General features: G+C 38.8%; 3 protein-coding genes across 4 annotated transcripts; all 3 read left to right on the forward strand.

The window, feature by feature from the left end:
• The first annotated feature begins 417 nt into the window (after positions 1-417).
• On the forward strand, positions 418-7,733 carry LOC129580668 (metalloprotease TIKI1-like). The gene is made up of 9 exons (XM_055471302.1): positions 418-704; positions 804-875; positions 1,202-1,580; positions 2,050-2,288; positions 5,448-5,609; positions 5,999-6,161; positions 6,403-6,493; positions 6,592-6,897; positions 7,369-7,733. Exons 1-9 carry the CDS (start codon positions 645-647, stop codon positions 7,559-7,561), a joined length of 1,665 nt encoding a protein of 554 aa, XP_055327277.1. The 5' UTR covers positions 418-644; the 3' UTR covers positions 7,562-7,733.
• Positions 7,734-8,226: 493 nt separating this feature from the next.
• LOC129580675 (titin-like) lies at positions 8,227-10,008 on the forward strand. Its single transcript, XM_055471310.1, has one exon. The coding sequence runs from the start codon at positions 8,729-8,731 to the stop codon at positions 9,677-9,679; it is 951 nt and encodes a 316-aa protein (XP_055327285.1). The 5' UTR covers positions 8,227-8,728; the 3' UTR covers positions 9,680-10,008.
• A 984-nt stretch (positions 10,009-10,992) lies between these two features.
• On the forward strand, positions 10,993-12,820 carry LOC129580678 (LITAF domain-containing protein-like). Of its 2 annotated transcripts, none has more exons than XM_055471316.1 (5): positions 10,993-11,306; positions 11,574-11,706; positions 12,019-12,110; positions 12,307-12,340; positions 12,537-12,820. In XM_055471316.1, exons 1-5 carry the CDS (start codon positions 11,270-11,272, stop codon positions 12,610-12,612), a joined length of 372 nt encoding a protein of 123 aa, XP_055327291.1. In that variant the 5' UTR covers positions 10,993-11,269; the 3' UTR covers positions 12,613-12,820. The 2 variants fall into 2 exon arrangements, with proteins under 2 accessions (XP_055327291.1, XP_055327290.1); XM_055471315.1 differs by having other exon boundaries at positions 11,012-11,321.
• Positions 12,821-13,867: the final 1,047 nt, after the last annotated feature.

The following is a 13,867-nucleotide window of genomic DNA, read 5'->3' on the forward strand; positions in this document are numbered from 1 at the left end:
TTAATGCTTGGGGCTACTGTTTTATCGCCTTGTCACGCCACACGTGATTCACGAAAAAAAAACAATTAAATGGAACAGTTAAAAACAAGATTACTGCATAATTAATTATCGAAACCAGTACTTACTCTCAGTTTTTCCAAAAGTCGATAAAGTACATAACAAATATTATCTACGATAGCCAATACATTGTATCTATCATTAACTTTTCCGCGGTTGTAAGTAAAATATTTTTATCGACTGTTCCCGCCCAGTTCCGAAATGCAGACGAATGAGTACGCATACCGGTCGAACTGAACTGGACACGGCATTACGTTCCAGGATACGTAGCTTGCTTCTGCCGTTCTGCGCTCGCCGGTATTCATATACTGTACGTACTGTATAAGTTTATCATCTGTTTCTCTAATAAGACTTCGGAGATTCACTTTGCCACTTATTCTTCTTGCGTAACGTCCTTTCGTGCAGTATGGGAAATGATATCTTACGCCTAAATTTGTTCTAATGCAGTAAATTAATATATTTAATGGATACTGACAGACGGTTTTCGAGACGTTTTACAAAATTCAGTAACAATCCAGCGCGGTGTATTTCGGTGTGGAACAGGATGTACATTGAGAATAGTTTTCTGCGTCGGTCTATGATTAGTTATGGATTTTGGTAATCGACATGGGATCGTTTTAACTATCAGAATAGTTCTTTTTTGCCAGGTAAGCGTAATAAGGCGCTTTCGGTCAGGAATGTTGTCGCTAGCGCGCGTAAAGTTTTGCATTTCGCCTTGCAAGAACAATCATTTTCTTGCTCCATAGGTTAATTTTGTTGCCTTCTACGCTTCCGGTGTGACTCCGCATTCCGCATGCGAAAGAAATGGTCGCAATGAGGTATTCCCATGATTTCTTCACCACAATCTATATATACACCATTCTGCATTCTACGTTTATGGAAACTTAATAATATTAATTTAAATGAGTTACTCGTATGAAGTACATATGTGCGCCGCCGGTAAAAGCGGCAGTAAGCAATAAATTATCACTGAACATCAATGCCGACTTACGACTTCTGAAATTGTGAAAGCGTCGGTTGTAGCCTACTTGATACGAGTACAATTACTGTATGCAAGCCCTCGGCTCGTATAACAACCTCAGGATGGTGTCTAATTGACTTGCACGTTTTAAAAAATGCTGGATGTCATTTTTAATTACCACAGCGATCGGAGAAGAACTCTTTCTTATGGACTGTGGATAAAATTGCACCGGAAGTTGATGGATCTCTCGATCAGGCGAGACGTCCGGCGCGGCCAGCTGTGGCCCGATCATACTTTTTTGGCACCATACATGTGCCGTACAGCAAGGTCTGGGATCATGTGTCAAGAGCCAGCAAGCAGGCTTTTCACGAGGCTGACCATGTGATATTTGAACTGGATCTAACTAATCCCGGCACCGTAAAGGCGTTGAGTAGTTGTCAAATGTTGCCAAACGGTGCGGAGCTGTCAAGCCTTTTACCTGGTGATCTCTATAGTCGCCTGAAAAAACATTTGGATTACATAGAGAATATGATGCCAATATGGATGACAGATAATCGGCAGGGTAAGTAATATGGATCTTTCTAAGCCCTAAACAAACCTCGGCTTATTTTATAACTTTTGTTTGTTCTTTTGTTGCTGGAATGTTTCTAGCACTATAAAAGTAGCGCGAGATTGGATGAAACTCGATAAATTACTGCCATCAGCAAAATTTGAATAGATTTTTCATGAAGTTATGCATTGTGTAATTAACAGCAGGTTTCGAATAATTATTACAATTTAGGTGCCTCTTGTTGCAGTATCATTTGCGATTCGCAAATACTTTAATTTTCTCGGCATAAAGTTGTTTAGCTTTTTTGTTTTCGTTTCAAGTTAGATCACGTATTAGCAAGCTGCGAAGCTGATACAGCTTTATAAATAATTAAATATCAAGCCGAAATGTCAAACTACTTATACATCTTTGTGTACTGCTACAAAATTATCGCCGACTCTGGGCATCATGCCGCGTGCGTCAGTTGCCTATATTTTCAAAGGTCGCGGTCTCTATGCGGAATATCTATTCAACGCGATAACGAATAACTGGCAGAGAAAGCGTCCTGTCTGGATAATGTTGATGATCAATTCGTTGACGGAGAGCGATATTAAATCGCGTGGTATTCCGGTGCTGGATTTGTATTTGGCACAAGAAGCGGCACGATTACAAAAGTTTACCGGTGCAGTGGAACACGTGGAAGAACAATGTCTGCCGTTAAACAGCATGAATCTGTCGCAGGTAAAAAGGTGTCTGAAGTGGGCACCGGTTTGCTAGAATACTCATTTCACGCAAACTAATAAGAGTACACGAGTGCAGAGTAAAGACTGCACGATTGTTAATGAATGGCGGACAGGCGTCCTTTACCTGTTGTGCTTTCTTAAGGCCGCACTTTTGTCGAAAGTCCCGCTGGTTTCGTAAATGATTAGACAATAATTCATCGGCTGCTCTAATACACACCGTCCCAGCGCACAAAGCATCTGGTGGGTGATCAAATCTTGTCTTCCGATTTTGTTATCTCTTGTGATTAGGGCGCGAGCCTGTAAAGCACTCTGTTGTTCTAAGGATAATACACACATCACAGGACACCGTAATCCGGTCAATATGAAATCCTTATTTTTTGTCGGTTACAACTGCGTCCAACAGTGCCGACGCGATGCCCTTCATCAATTGTCGGAACTGTGAATGCTCGGTAAAACATCGTAAATACGCGCGAGCGCACATGCACAGAACACACCAGAGTGCCTCACGAGGCAATGAAGCACTCGTAACTTCCTAAAACCTTTATGTTAAAATTAAATGTATTAGACAAAATTAATCAGGGTTTCATGCTTTTTTACATTTTAGATGAGGTGGCATTCAAGGAGAATTAATTGTACAGCCAGTGATAGTATATTATGTTTGCGTCGGGATGTATTAATTTTGCTGTTTATAACTTTGTAGCAGCTTATGTTTGCTGTTGTCTGGTGTCGTAGTATGCATTGGTTACTGCTCGATTAGACCTTTTGATGATGCTGCTCGATTATACCTTTTGATTTTTATATGCTTACAGTTTTTAATTTAATGATGTTTTAATAACTGAGCAGTTCTGTTTATACGTATTTTTCGAAGCCCGATGCAGGGAACTTATCGTACGGTAGTTAATTACGTACACAGGAGGTGCATGAATCTGCCCCTGTTTGATTAGCGAGTGACCTTTGTAAAGGCATACCTTTTCAAAAGTAGGTATAAGGATGCCGTGGTTATACAGACAGGCATCGCTGGTATGTATATCAAGTTTCCATAAATATGCTCGTGCGGACGTGCACGATCATTACCGAATGTTATGGAAGCGCTACTTAATGTATTTGCACAGATATTGAAAATGTCCAATCTCGCCGGTTTAGTAGACATTTAGAATCGACTTCAAAAGAGCAGGCACTTTGCTGCTGCTGGCTTGAATGTATGAGCAAACATTCATTGTCAAGAGATTCCCACTGAATAACAAATTCTGGTGTGACTTGTGTACTGCTGCATAGTTAACCTTCCTTGTTTTCGTGCTGATAAAAGCTTGCCTCACGTATATTTCTACATAATTTACTATATTACTAGTGTGTCCTGCAAAATAGCAATGACCTTTGGTTTGGCTAGGTGGAATGTTATATTATGGATAAATACACTACAAAGTGCGCGCAATATAACCAACCTTTATGACATTATGCTCTCAACGGAGGCGTTTTTTAAGTGTGGCTTTCTAGTGGTGTAGCTGTATGGCAAAAACTGGTTCCATAAACTAACGATTTCCTATAAATATACAACACTTAAAAAAATCGTAACTTTATCTTGGGTGCTATTTTGACTGCGAATTCGCTCAGGTCTTTAGTGCATATAATACGATAAAAATCGCAAAAATTTCCTATTCACCTGTATTAACATGCTTTGTTTGTTTTAATGTTTACTGTCGTGTTCAATGAAATTGCCGCTGAAAGAAATCTTTACTTTAGACAGCCGCTATAGATGACCTGTCAGTGGAAATTACTAGCAGTGACTGATAGACCTTTACAATATCCAGCTATGGAACGTGCGGTTTCCTTAATGGTAGCGAGTTGCACTTAAAATTAGACTTCATGTTGAATACTTCCCAACTACGGGCCGATTGACAGCTTAATACGTGACTGCTTGAGTAATTTAGGAAGAAATTGCCGACTGCCCTACTGCTAGTTTGAACGGAATTAATTACGACGGAAATGTTGCTAGTGGAAGACGGAACAATTTTTCGCTCGTGTAGATGCCGTATTTTATTATGGGATTCTTGGTAGCTGTGTGCCGGCTTAGCACATGGTTTTGTACGTATCTGGCAATTTAAAAAATTGTCAAAAATGTTTTATCTACATAAAATGATGTCTTTAATCAATACGGAGCTGCAGCGCAAATTGGAACGTACTCATTTGTTTACGTCGCCGGTTTTACATCGGTGCCGACTATTTGATTATATACGTTTTATTATTGTTTTGGTAATGTAGTACGTGTTCTGTTAATGTGAAGTTGCGTATATTCGAAGATAGTAAAAATTTGCTTAATAAATGTTTTTCAGTCGAATAAGAGATGTCTAAATTTTGTATTAAAATTTTGCACAACAGAAGGAGACGGAACGCAGTGCGCTTCTACCACCCGCGGAGCAGCCAACGCCTTACCGTTTAATGGACATTCAGTGATGTGCCCAATGGGCAGTCGAATTCATGCTGCTGCTGGCATTAAAAATATAATCACACTCGTACCGGCATTCATTGTCCTGTTTTACTGGACTCATATTACTCGGATCGCCGATAATTTTCATCGTTTTGTACTGTATTAGAAAAGGCCTCTTTGATTGATCAATAGGTGGGCACAATGAAAGCTAATTCTGAGGGCTTTTAAATCTAAGCGTATCTTATTATTGACGATTGGGAAACTGGATCAGCTCGTGTCAGACAACAGCGACAATACGCTATCGATTACCAAACGATCAAAAGGATTTTGTAAACTACAGAGCAGCCGTTTTGTTGAATGATATTATAGATTGAATGGCGTGGTCGGACATTCTGTTCTGTCATTTTATAAGAATGTGTGAGTGAAATATTATTCTAACACACCAACATAATTTCATATTCTATAAGCTCAAAATTTCAGAGGAGACTGCTGAATGAGTGATTATGCATGTGGCTACTGTTGACAGATTTGATCTTTGTAATGCCTATCATCAATTCAGCACCCTACCATAATATGAAATTTTGGTTAGAACAAAATGGCTGCAAATAGGTTTTTGATATTTGCAGATTTTATCTGTTTCTTTTTAAAACATGCTGTTTCAAGCTTTTAATCCAGAAAATGGAATGTCTTGGTATCGATGTCACTTTAATACGATGCATATTTCTCTTGCAGGTTGTATTTGCCCTGAATAGTTCACTTCATCAGCATGAAAGTATACGAGCCGGGAATGCCACGCAATTGCAAGCTGTACCGATAACATCGACAGACGATCTCATACATCATTATAATTGTGGTGATTTGGATGCTGTGATTTTTAAAAGGGATTCTTCTCAGGTCGGTTTTGTAATTGTAATCTGTATAAATTTAGTTTGGCTGCCGGTATTTTTGGCACCTTAACTTCTTCCACTGTGGAATTACAAAAGCAGCAATAATTCAAAAATTTCCTGTCCAAATTTAAAAAATTCGTTTTAGAAGCCTTTGTTCCGCTTTTCACTTTAGCTGACATGGACTTTTGGTTGTGACTGAGATTCTAGCATTACCGGTATTTGATCAGCTAAATTTTTCTACAGATACTTCGATATGTACAGAATTTATTAGATCATCGTTTTGAACTGCTGAGATTCCATATTATGATATATTTAAAAAAAGCTTTCGATATTGCTGTAACCAGTGCGTAAAGTACTTCAGTGTTCGACAGATAATCGCGGTATTGTTGTATACAGATATCGCCGATAACCTGGGAAGCAAAGGATTTACAAGGAGCACAGATAGATGAATATTTTCAGAGAGAATTAATTCAGAAGCGGAACAGAAGGATGGCCAAGCGAGTGATAGAATTACTGGAAACATATCCGAAAAGAAAGTTTTTCTTCGCATTTGGTGCAGGTACGGAAGGAAAAATTTTAAATCTGAACCGACGTTCACTTTTAGCAAATCTGACGCAGTGATATTTCATTTCAGTATGGCAAATCTCGCATTATAATTACTGTTAACAAGATTATAAACGGTGTTTATTTTATGAACGCCGCATAAGTTTTAATGGAACCGATATTCGGTCTGAATGTGCATCTGAATGGATAGATTAATTAATTACTTTAACAGTTGTAACTGGGAATGTTTTGTGCAGGGCACTTCTTGGGCAACTACTCGATTATTCACTACATGAAGGAAATGGGCTACAATGTGACCCATCTAGCAGTAAATCATCAAATTAAAAGGTACTTGATTGGCCGATCAAGCATTTAGCATGAATTTGTTCAAGACGATTGCTTTCAATTTGGCCAAGTTGTGTATTATATGCATGTATTAACTGCAGTCGCAGGAAGAATCGCCAGCGCAATTCCGTCCATCAAAGATCGTCTGAGAGGGACATTTACATCTCCCAACTGGCATACTGGCACACCAATGAGAAGTCCCTACAGGAAACGGAGGAGCACATTCTCCATAATCTACGCTCGGATTACGTAGAGGATCGGGGAGAGTACAAGCGACCCAGAGGCCACCGGAAACCGGCCCCACGGTTTAATGCCGATAATATTCAGCTGGCCAAGCGCCGAACCACCACCATACTACCGCCTAACAGACATTTCAATCAGCTGTGGATCACCGATGAGGAATCTTCGTAAGGCTTTCCTTGTTGGTTTTAGAACTTTATAAGCATTGTTCGTTTACATTACCATGTTTGTAATATCTTCGTATCTCTTACGATACTGTCTTCGAAAGAAACATACATTCAACTAAATTATAACTACTAAATCGACAGCTGGTTGCCGTAATTTGTCGGTCTACAAATTGGTTGAAAGTTAAACCCGCATCTAGGTGGCGATTTTAATACCTAGAGTAATATAGATTTGATATATACCTAAATTATGTAGCAGCAGTATAATTATGAAAGCAATTTAATTGAGAAATCAAATATAACCTGGCATAGTTGTAGACCGAACAGTAAAAGTCTGCAGAAACATAGTATCAGTGAAAACGCATATTCAGTGGTGATATGGCAGAAACTCGATCGTATCACGCGTGTGTTGTGGCATTATAGCATTCAAAACGTACCGCTTCTGAAAAGTTGATGTTTCTGTTTTTATACCAGAAATCCACAGAAGCCCAATGCTACCGTGCAATCCGGTCATGCCGTCCGAGAACCCAGTATTCACTCCAGATTTTGGGATATTCCCAACTCAGCTCGTGGAATTAAACCAAAGAATTCCTCTTATGCATTGCAATTTCATTTTTTATTAACAAATGTATATTTATTTATGACGCTGAAATACAGTGCTCGTTAAAAATACAGTGCTCGTTAAGATTTAATTAGGTTTTACAAAAAGATTTTTGCTTCGAAATTTCCAGAGGAGATTGCTATGATTGTGTCAAGTGTGCACTGTAATTCATGCAGAATGTATTTCTATCTATTGCACAAAATAAGCTTGCGCAGTTAATATAGAACTGCGAAATGCTATAGAATTCTCTTAGAGATTTACAAAAGGTCATGCAACAAATGCTTAACCTTGCACAATTTCTAAGACACTGAAGTAATTAGTTAGCTACCTAAGTAACTATGTGGATTGCGGAGAACGAACAGAAAAATTAGAATGTCAGTGCTATACAGATTCCAACAGATCGAGGCCCACTTTTCTAATTTGCATAGTGTTCTCGAATCCAAATCTGAATACGTACTATGACCAAAATAAATAGCACCAACAACTACGGTAGCTGAATTAATATAATGTTTTGATGTTTAGTTTAAAACAGCAAAGAAATTCAGAGTTTGTTTTTTTTAAAATTCGTTCACGATGTTACCATCCGCGGCAGCAATCAAATTTCGATAGCTATCAGGTCAAAGAACTGCAGTGAATCACTGGGTAAGTCGTGACAAACCTTTTTGTCTTTTGTTAGCCACGCTTATTCATGCTCCTAGTGTACACTTTAATATCGCCGCACCGGAAGTTCTCATGGTGCAGTTGTGCAACTGGATGTTTAATATGCGCCAGAATTCTGTGATGTATACAGTACTACTTACAATTTTCAAATTTTAACGCATACATTGGTTTCGGAGCAGAAAACTGTGATATCAAAAACAGTTGTTACGATGTCTAGTTTAATGCACTTGTTAGTGTACTGAATTAAAATCCGCACAAGTTTTCAGTCAGTAGAAAAATTAATGTACGGACTCGCACTTTGAATTTCGTCAGTGGATGTTGCACTGCAATTCCACCCAGCTGCAGACATTTTTGACACCCACAAACGCTGCATGTTTTTGGATGTTACATTTTTTGGCGTTTGGGATCAACGATGCATCATGGTCGCAATTTAAAAGGATTTTACGCATATTGCGCTGGAAGATTGAATGAGTAAGGTTTCCCCCTTTGACAATCACAGTTCACGAATTCCCATATTTTGAAACTGCCTTATCTCCATTTGATAATTGATACTAGGTGGTATTGATCGTCAAAATGAATACCACAATATTTTCATCAGTGTCGCAGTATTTGTTGCTGATATGCATACTACAACTTTCCTTCCTGATTAACGAATACGGAGCGGTAAAATGCCCGTCTGCGCACACATTTCGCCTTGGGCACAACCCAACTACCACTATTGTTTGTGCTGGCCAATCTTCCTACTCGTATCTCGCAAATGTAACATGGAAATTTACAAGGTTCAGTACAGCTAACTTTCCGGAAGACGAAATAATTATTTCTCCATCACACCGGTATCAGGTGCAAATTGACGGTGATAGCACTATGCTGACCATTCGCAATCCGGCGTGGGCGGATGTCGGACACTACAGGATTGTCTTAAATGAAACGGACGAAGCCGTAGTGGAGCTACAAGCCCTGCCTTGGATTTTTATCCATCCGGCCAACGGTATACACTTCTACGCGGGCACCGATCACGTCGAGATCGAGTGCCTGCAGGCGGCACCGCTACCAAATGTGACCTTTTCGTGGTTGCGCGATGGAGAAATTATGAACGAGTTTTCTCATCCACAGATTGGATTTTCGTCGAATGCCCAAAACAACACCAATGCAAAACTGATATTTGGCACGGTGGATTACTTGGATAGAGCGTTGTACACCTGCGTTGTGAGTGGTCAATATGGCAATGACACTGCAAACTTGCTGCTGCGCGTGCGCAGTCCCCGATGTTGGCTGTATCCGTTTACCGGATGCTTCGGTTTGCTTTTTATACTGGCAGTCATACTTGGCATTGATGAGTGGCGAAAGAAACGATCGAGAAACCGGGAGCAGGATGATTTGAAAGAGGTTTTTGCTGGAGGAAACCAAGTACGCGAAGGAGATGTGAAGAATTTTCCAGAGATTGTGGCGGTAAATGTGCCACCGAAAGGCGAACCTTCGTTTATTTCTTACAAGGCTCTTCAAGATCGCGAAATTCATGACTGATCGTGATTCTTGAATTTCGGAGAAGAATGTTGAATTTCGGACTAAATGATTGTTGATTTCTTATAAAACCTCGTCCTGTATTTTCTTCTTCATAAAAAAATCTGGGAAGTTCTATATATAAGGCACTTAATATTTCTTAAATAATTTTTTCCTTACGCTTCGAATGTTGAAATAATTATGCCTAATTAGTTGCTGATGTGCAGCAGCGGCCATATGTGATCGATCATCGATTTACAGCACAACAGCGTGATTTCACATCAGAGTGTGGGTATAAATTTCTCATGACTTCGAAGGGTTCTGGGGTTCTGCGCTAATCAATGACCTTTGCATTTCCAAACACCTACTCGTAACCCTGCATTATAATGAATGATTAAATGTATTTAATCACAGTTAATTGTGGGTGCACATCCCTCCCATTTTGGGTTTATGGCCGTTTGTCGGCTATCATTGGTTTGTTGGGTGGCCTTGTTTCCTCAGAATCGGAGATTCTGAGATGCTTGCTCCTTGATTGAGAGTTGTGTGCTTTGTTGAAATCATTTACTGCAGTTTTGGCAAGGGAAATTTTTCTCCCTCCCGCCCATTCCCATTGCATTGTTGTTGTTTAACTAAACTAGTTTGCTGCATTATAATGCTAAATAAATCTGACTTGCAAACTGAACTACTGAACTACTATAATGATTACTGTTTAAACATCAACTTCCTAGTATCCTGTGAAGTAAACCAAAGGTTGATTCAGGAGGTGCTGGGAAAGTGATGTTGAAGTACCGAAACTGACTGCAGAAACTACAACAAGAACGTGGTCTCGCGTTTTGTAATTTTTAAATAAGCGCGATCATGTTTTTATCAGGAAATGTGATGCGTAAATCATAACCGCTTTACGAAAAATACCGAAGAAATAATTATTACAAGGAAAAATACCGAAGAAATACATACTGCAAATACATCTCTGTACACATCGCATACACCGAATAACACGGAGTCGATCACTCGAAACTGAATAGGAAGGTGAATGTGACTGTAAATTTCTTTTATACCTTATAAAACACAGCAGTTTTGTATGAGTTCCGTTGGTATTGGAAACCTTGTAATGACGAAGATCTGCATAAATTCAGAATACATGTGCGATTCATAGATGTTTCGTCGGTCCACTTATCGCGTGTGTGTGATCGCATTAATTGATTACAGTAATTTCAGTAAAATGCCAAAATACGTTATGGACAACCTTTGATGTATGACGTTAGTCAAATTCTGTGGTGCCTTTTTATGTGTTTGATAAGACACTATTATCTTATTTCCTTAAATCAGGCATTGTGAGTTAAAGCAATTTTACGTTAAGTACATAATTCTGCCAGTACAAGTACAGATAGATCGGAAATAGGCGGTCCAGCGCTATTTGGTCACACCACCTCAGCTTAAAACCCAAATTAGTGACCTCATATTCGTTTTTGGTTGTCCGCGGATGAGGTTATTTAATAGCGCATACCGCCTGCACATTTTGCACATTTGGTGTACGGTTCTCCGAAAATTTTGATTCTCAACTTGTCTCCTTATTGTGCAAAAAAGTCATACAAATAAGGATACTTTCTTAACATGGGCAATCCTGTAGGCGATTATCCTGCGGCGCCAGGTCCGTATCCAGCAGGTACGAATTACTACTTACCTATAATATCATAATATTATTGCCGCTTTGAGTTCGGCGTGTTTAATTACTGACATTAAACTGAATAATTACAAACTCGTACGTATATGCATTTGCATTCTTGGAGTTGCAAATAAATTGTACTAACATGTGTGTGGTAAAAAAAATATTAAATAAAAAACTTTGAGAATTTCACCCCTCAAGAACCGAAAAGAATTTTCATATGATTTCGAACATGTGTTTGAAACTCCACAGGCCAGCAAATGCCGCCCCCTCCTCCGGCATATCCGTATCCACCACCCAACAGCTATCAACATGGAGCCCCTGTTAGCACCGTCATCATAACGTCACCGGGAGTTTGTTTGAGCCAGTATCCTACACAATTGGAGTAAGTTCGCATTTTCGTACGAGAGTTCAATTAAAATTCTAGTACGTAACTACAGGAAGCAGGGTCATCGTTTTTTTGCGAACGCAGGCTCAGCGTTTTGTCCTTTGTAACTACCAACACTCCAATGGTTAACAGACTTTGAGTTTTCGAAAAGTGTTAATCAAAAAAGCATTTTTGAAAGCATTTATCCAGTAACTTTTTTAATTTTGATTTAGTTATTTGTGTAAAGTCGCGCGCATGAAAACGATAATTTAAAAGTTTTTTTCCTTGAAGAGCGCATCTGGTGTGATCTATGCGTCGGTCGTTTTACAGGTGTCCAAACTGTCGGCAACATGTTGTAACGACAACTGAATTCGAAAATGGTGGATTAACTTATGCGCTAATGGGACTTTTATGTTTGTTCGGTAAGTTATATGTGTATCAGATCAGCTGGTTTTTTTAAAATTTTTGCCCTGATATGCGCTGCTACTGCACTTTTGGTTCTGCTTCTACTTGTATTATACATATCTATCTGTATACGCTTATGGTTAGGTTAATTTTAAACCTTAGTTCAACTTGCCGGTTATATCCTTCCTGCATTTTTATTTTTTTGAATTGTAGGATGCTGGCTCGGATGTTGCCTGATTCCCACATGGTGCGTACAGATAATTGGTTTTTGAGTCAGTTTGACAATATGCATTACTAACTGGTTTCGCTACATATTTTATGGTTAAGATTGATTGATAATTAATGAAATTAAAGCAACAGTAAAGTGTTTTGTTGGTGCTTTCTTACAATTAATAATACTTATTAGTTATTACCAATAAATAGGTATGTTGCGTGTGTTACAGTGTGGATGAATGCAAAGACGTCCTCCATACTTGTCCGAACTGCAAAGTCTTTGTGGGGCGCTACAAGAGAATTTAATTTCAAGGCGAACTATATTGTATTTTCTTATCTCTGCCGATTAGGACACAATAGAACAATTAATGGCAGCTAATCTGTGAGTTAGTCATATTACTCAAACTGGATTTCTTTGTTGTGGCGGTGCATGTATTTGCTTTATCAGAATAGCTGATTATTGTAAAACACATGATGCTAGTAGCAATATCTGCATATTCTTGATGGATCGAAATTGGAACGATATGCTTGTTCAGACAAAAAAGTATTCTTGTAGGGTTTTAATATTCATGTTGTACAACCGAATATCGACCAAAGTAAATTGAATACGGTATAGACATCACACAGGACATTAATAGCCTAACAATGAAAGGTCAAGCGCGCGATGCCTCAATAAGAGTTCAGTACATTACCTGCAGGATGAAGATCACGCAGAATGTGCTCTCCACTTCTTTCGGTGTTTCAAGGCTTATTGTTGCGCTGGAACACATTTACTGGAAAGACAAAAAACTGCGCAGAAAAATTGAACCTTTTTTCTTTTTCCGGCAATTTGTTTCTTTTTGCTGGACTTCTTCTTAATCCTGTAATTTAGCTGTCTGTGCATATTTGAACTTTCTTATCCCGCTTCTGCAATTACGCAAACAAATAGCGTGTATTATAACCAACTGGGTATGTTGAATGTTCGTTGTAACTTCGCTGGAAATGTCGAAAACGCAGCAACAGCCAAGCCAGACTGATTATGCTATCGTGTTTGAAGTAACTTTTCCAGTTAATGCCATGGCCAGGCGACAAAAAAGATGGAAAAAAAAGGTAAAAACCATAACGTCAGTATTATGTTCCAACAAAAACTATCTGGAAAAAATAAAAAAAAATTTCAGTGTGCGTCTTTGCCGCCGGATAACGTTGTAATAATAATCTTGTAGCCAATTTCTATGCGGCTGGTTTGTTGGCGCGTCCAGCCATTTCGTAAATTTTATAAATTGAATAATAGCATTAATAACATTATAATTACCACGACAAAGTTTCTCTTGATTGCCATAACCGTACCCTAGATGTGATACCGTCGCTATAGTTCCTTGGCATACTTTGTTTTTGAAATTTATTTTTGAAGCAGTATTCGTGAATTTGTTATAAGATTAAGTACTGAAAGTAATATACATATTGGCATATATTCTGGGTAAAGGATGCACCGTCACCTAGTGAATCGGAGTTTTAGAAATCAGATCTAGATATAATAGTTTATAGTTGCTTAATTGATGAAATGAAATAATAAACCAAACGA

The sequence above is a fragment of the Paramacrobiotus metropolitanus genome, unplaced genomic scaffold, assembly GCF_019649055.1.
Source record: "Paramacrobiotus metropolitanus isolate TYO unplaced genomic scaffold, Prichtersi_v1.0 Parri_scaffold0000004, whole genome shotgun sequence".
In the NCBI taxonomy this organism is placed as follows: Eukaryota; Metazoa; Tardigrada; class Eutardigrada; order Parachela; family Macrobiotidae; genus Paramacrobiotus; species Paramacrobiotus metropolitanus.

What these genes read in the sequence shown, in the direction of transcription:
- LOC129580668 (XM_055471302.1), top strand. Translation starts at nt 645, where the DNA reads ATGGATTTTGGTAATCGACATGGGATCGTTTTAACTATCAGAATAGTT. An exon ending in GAATAGTTCTTTTTTGCCAG is followed by an intron (nt 705 to 803) that starts GTAAGCGTAATA and finishes CTTGCTCCATAG; the next exon opens with GTTAATTTTGTTGCCTTCTA. An exon ending in TTTCTTCGCATTTGGTGCAG is followed by an intron (nt 6,162 to 6,402) that starts GTACGGAAGGAA and finishes TGTTTTGTGCAG; the next exon opens with GGCACTTCTTGGGCAACTAC.
- LOC129580675 (XM_055471310.1), top strand. Translation starts at nt 8,729, where the DNA reads ATGAATACCACAATATTTTCATCAGTGTCGCAGTATTTGTTGCTGATA.
- LOC129580678 (XM_055471315.1), top strand. Translation starts at nt 11,270, where the DNA reads ATGGGCAATCCTGTAGGCGATTATCCTGCGGCGCCAGGTCCGTATCCA. An exon ending in CAGTATCCTACACAATTGGA is followed by an intron (nt 11,707 to 12,018) that starts GTAAGTTCGCAT and finishes GTCGTTTTACAG; the next exon opens with GTGTCCAAACTGTCGGCAAC. An exon ending in TGTTGCCTGATTCCCACATG is followed by an intron (nt 12,341 to 12,536) that starts GTGCGTACAGAT and finishes CGTGTGTTACAG; the next exon opens with TGTGGATGAATGCAAAGACG.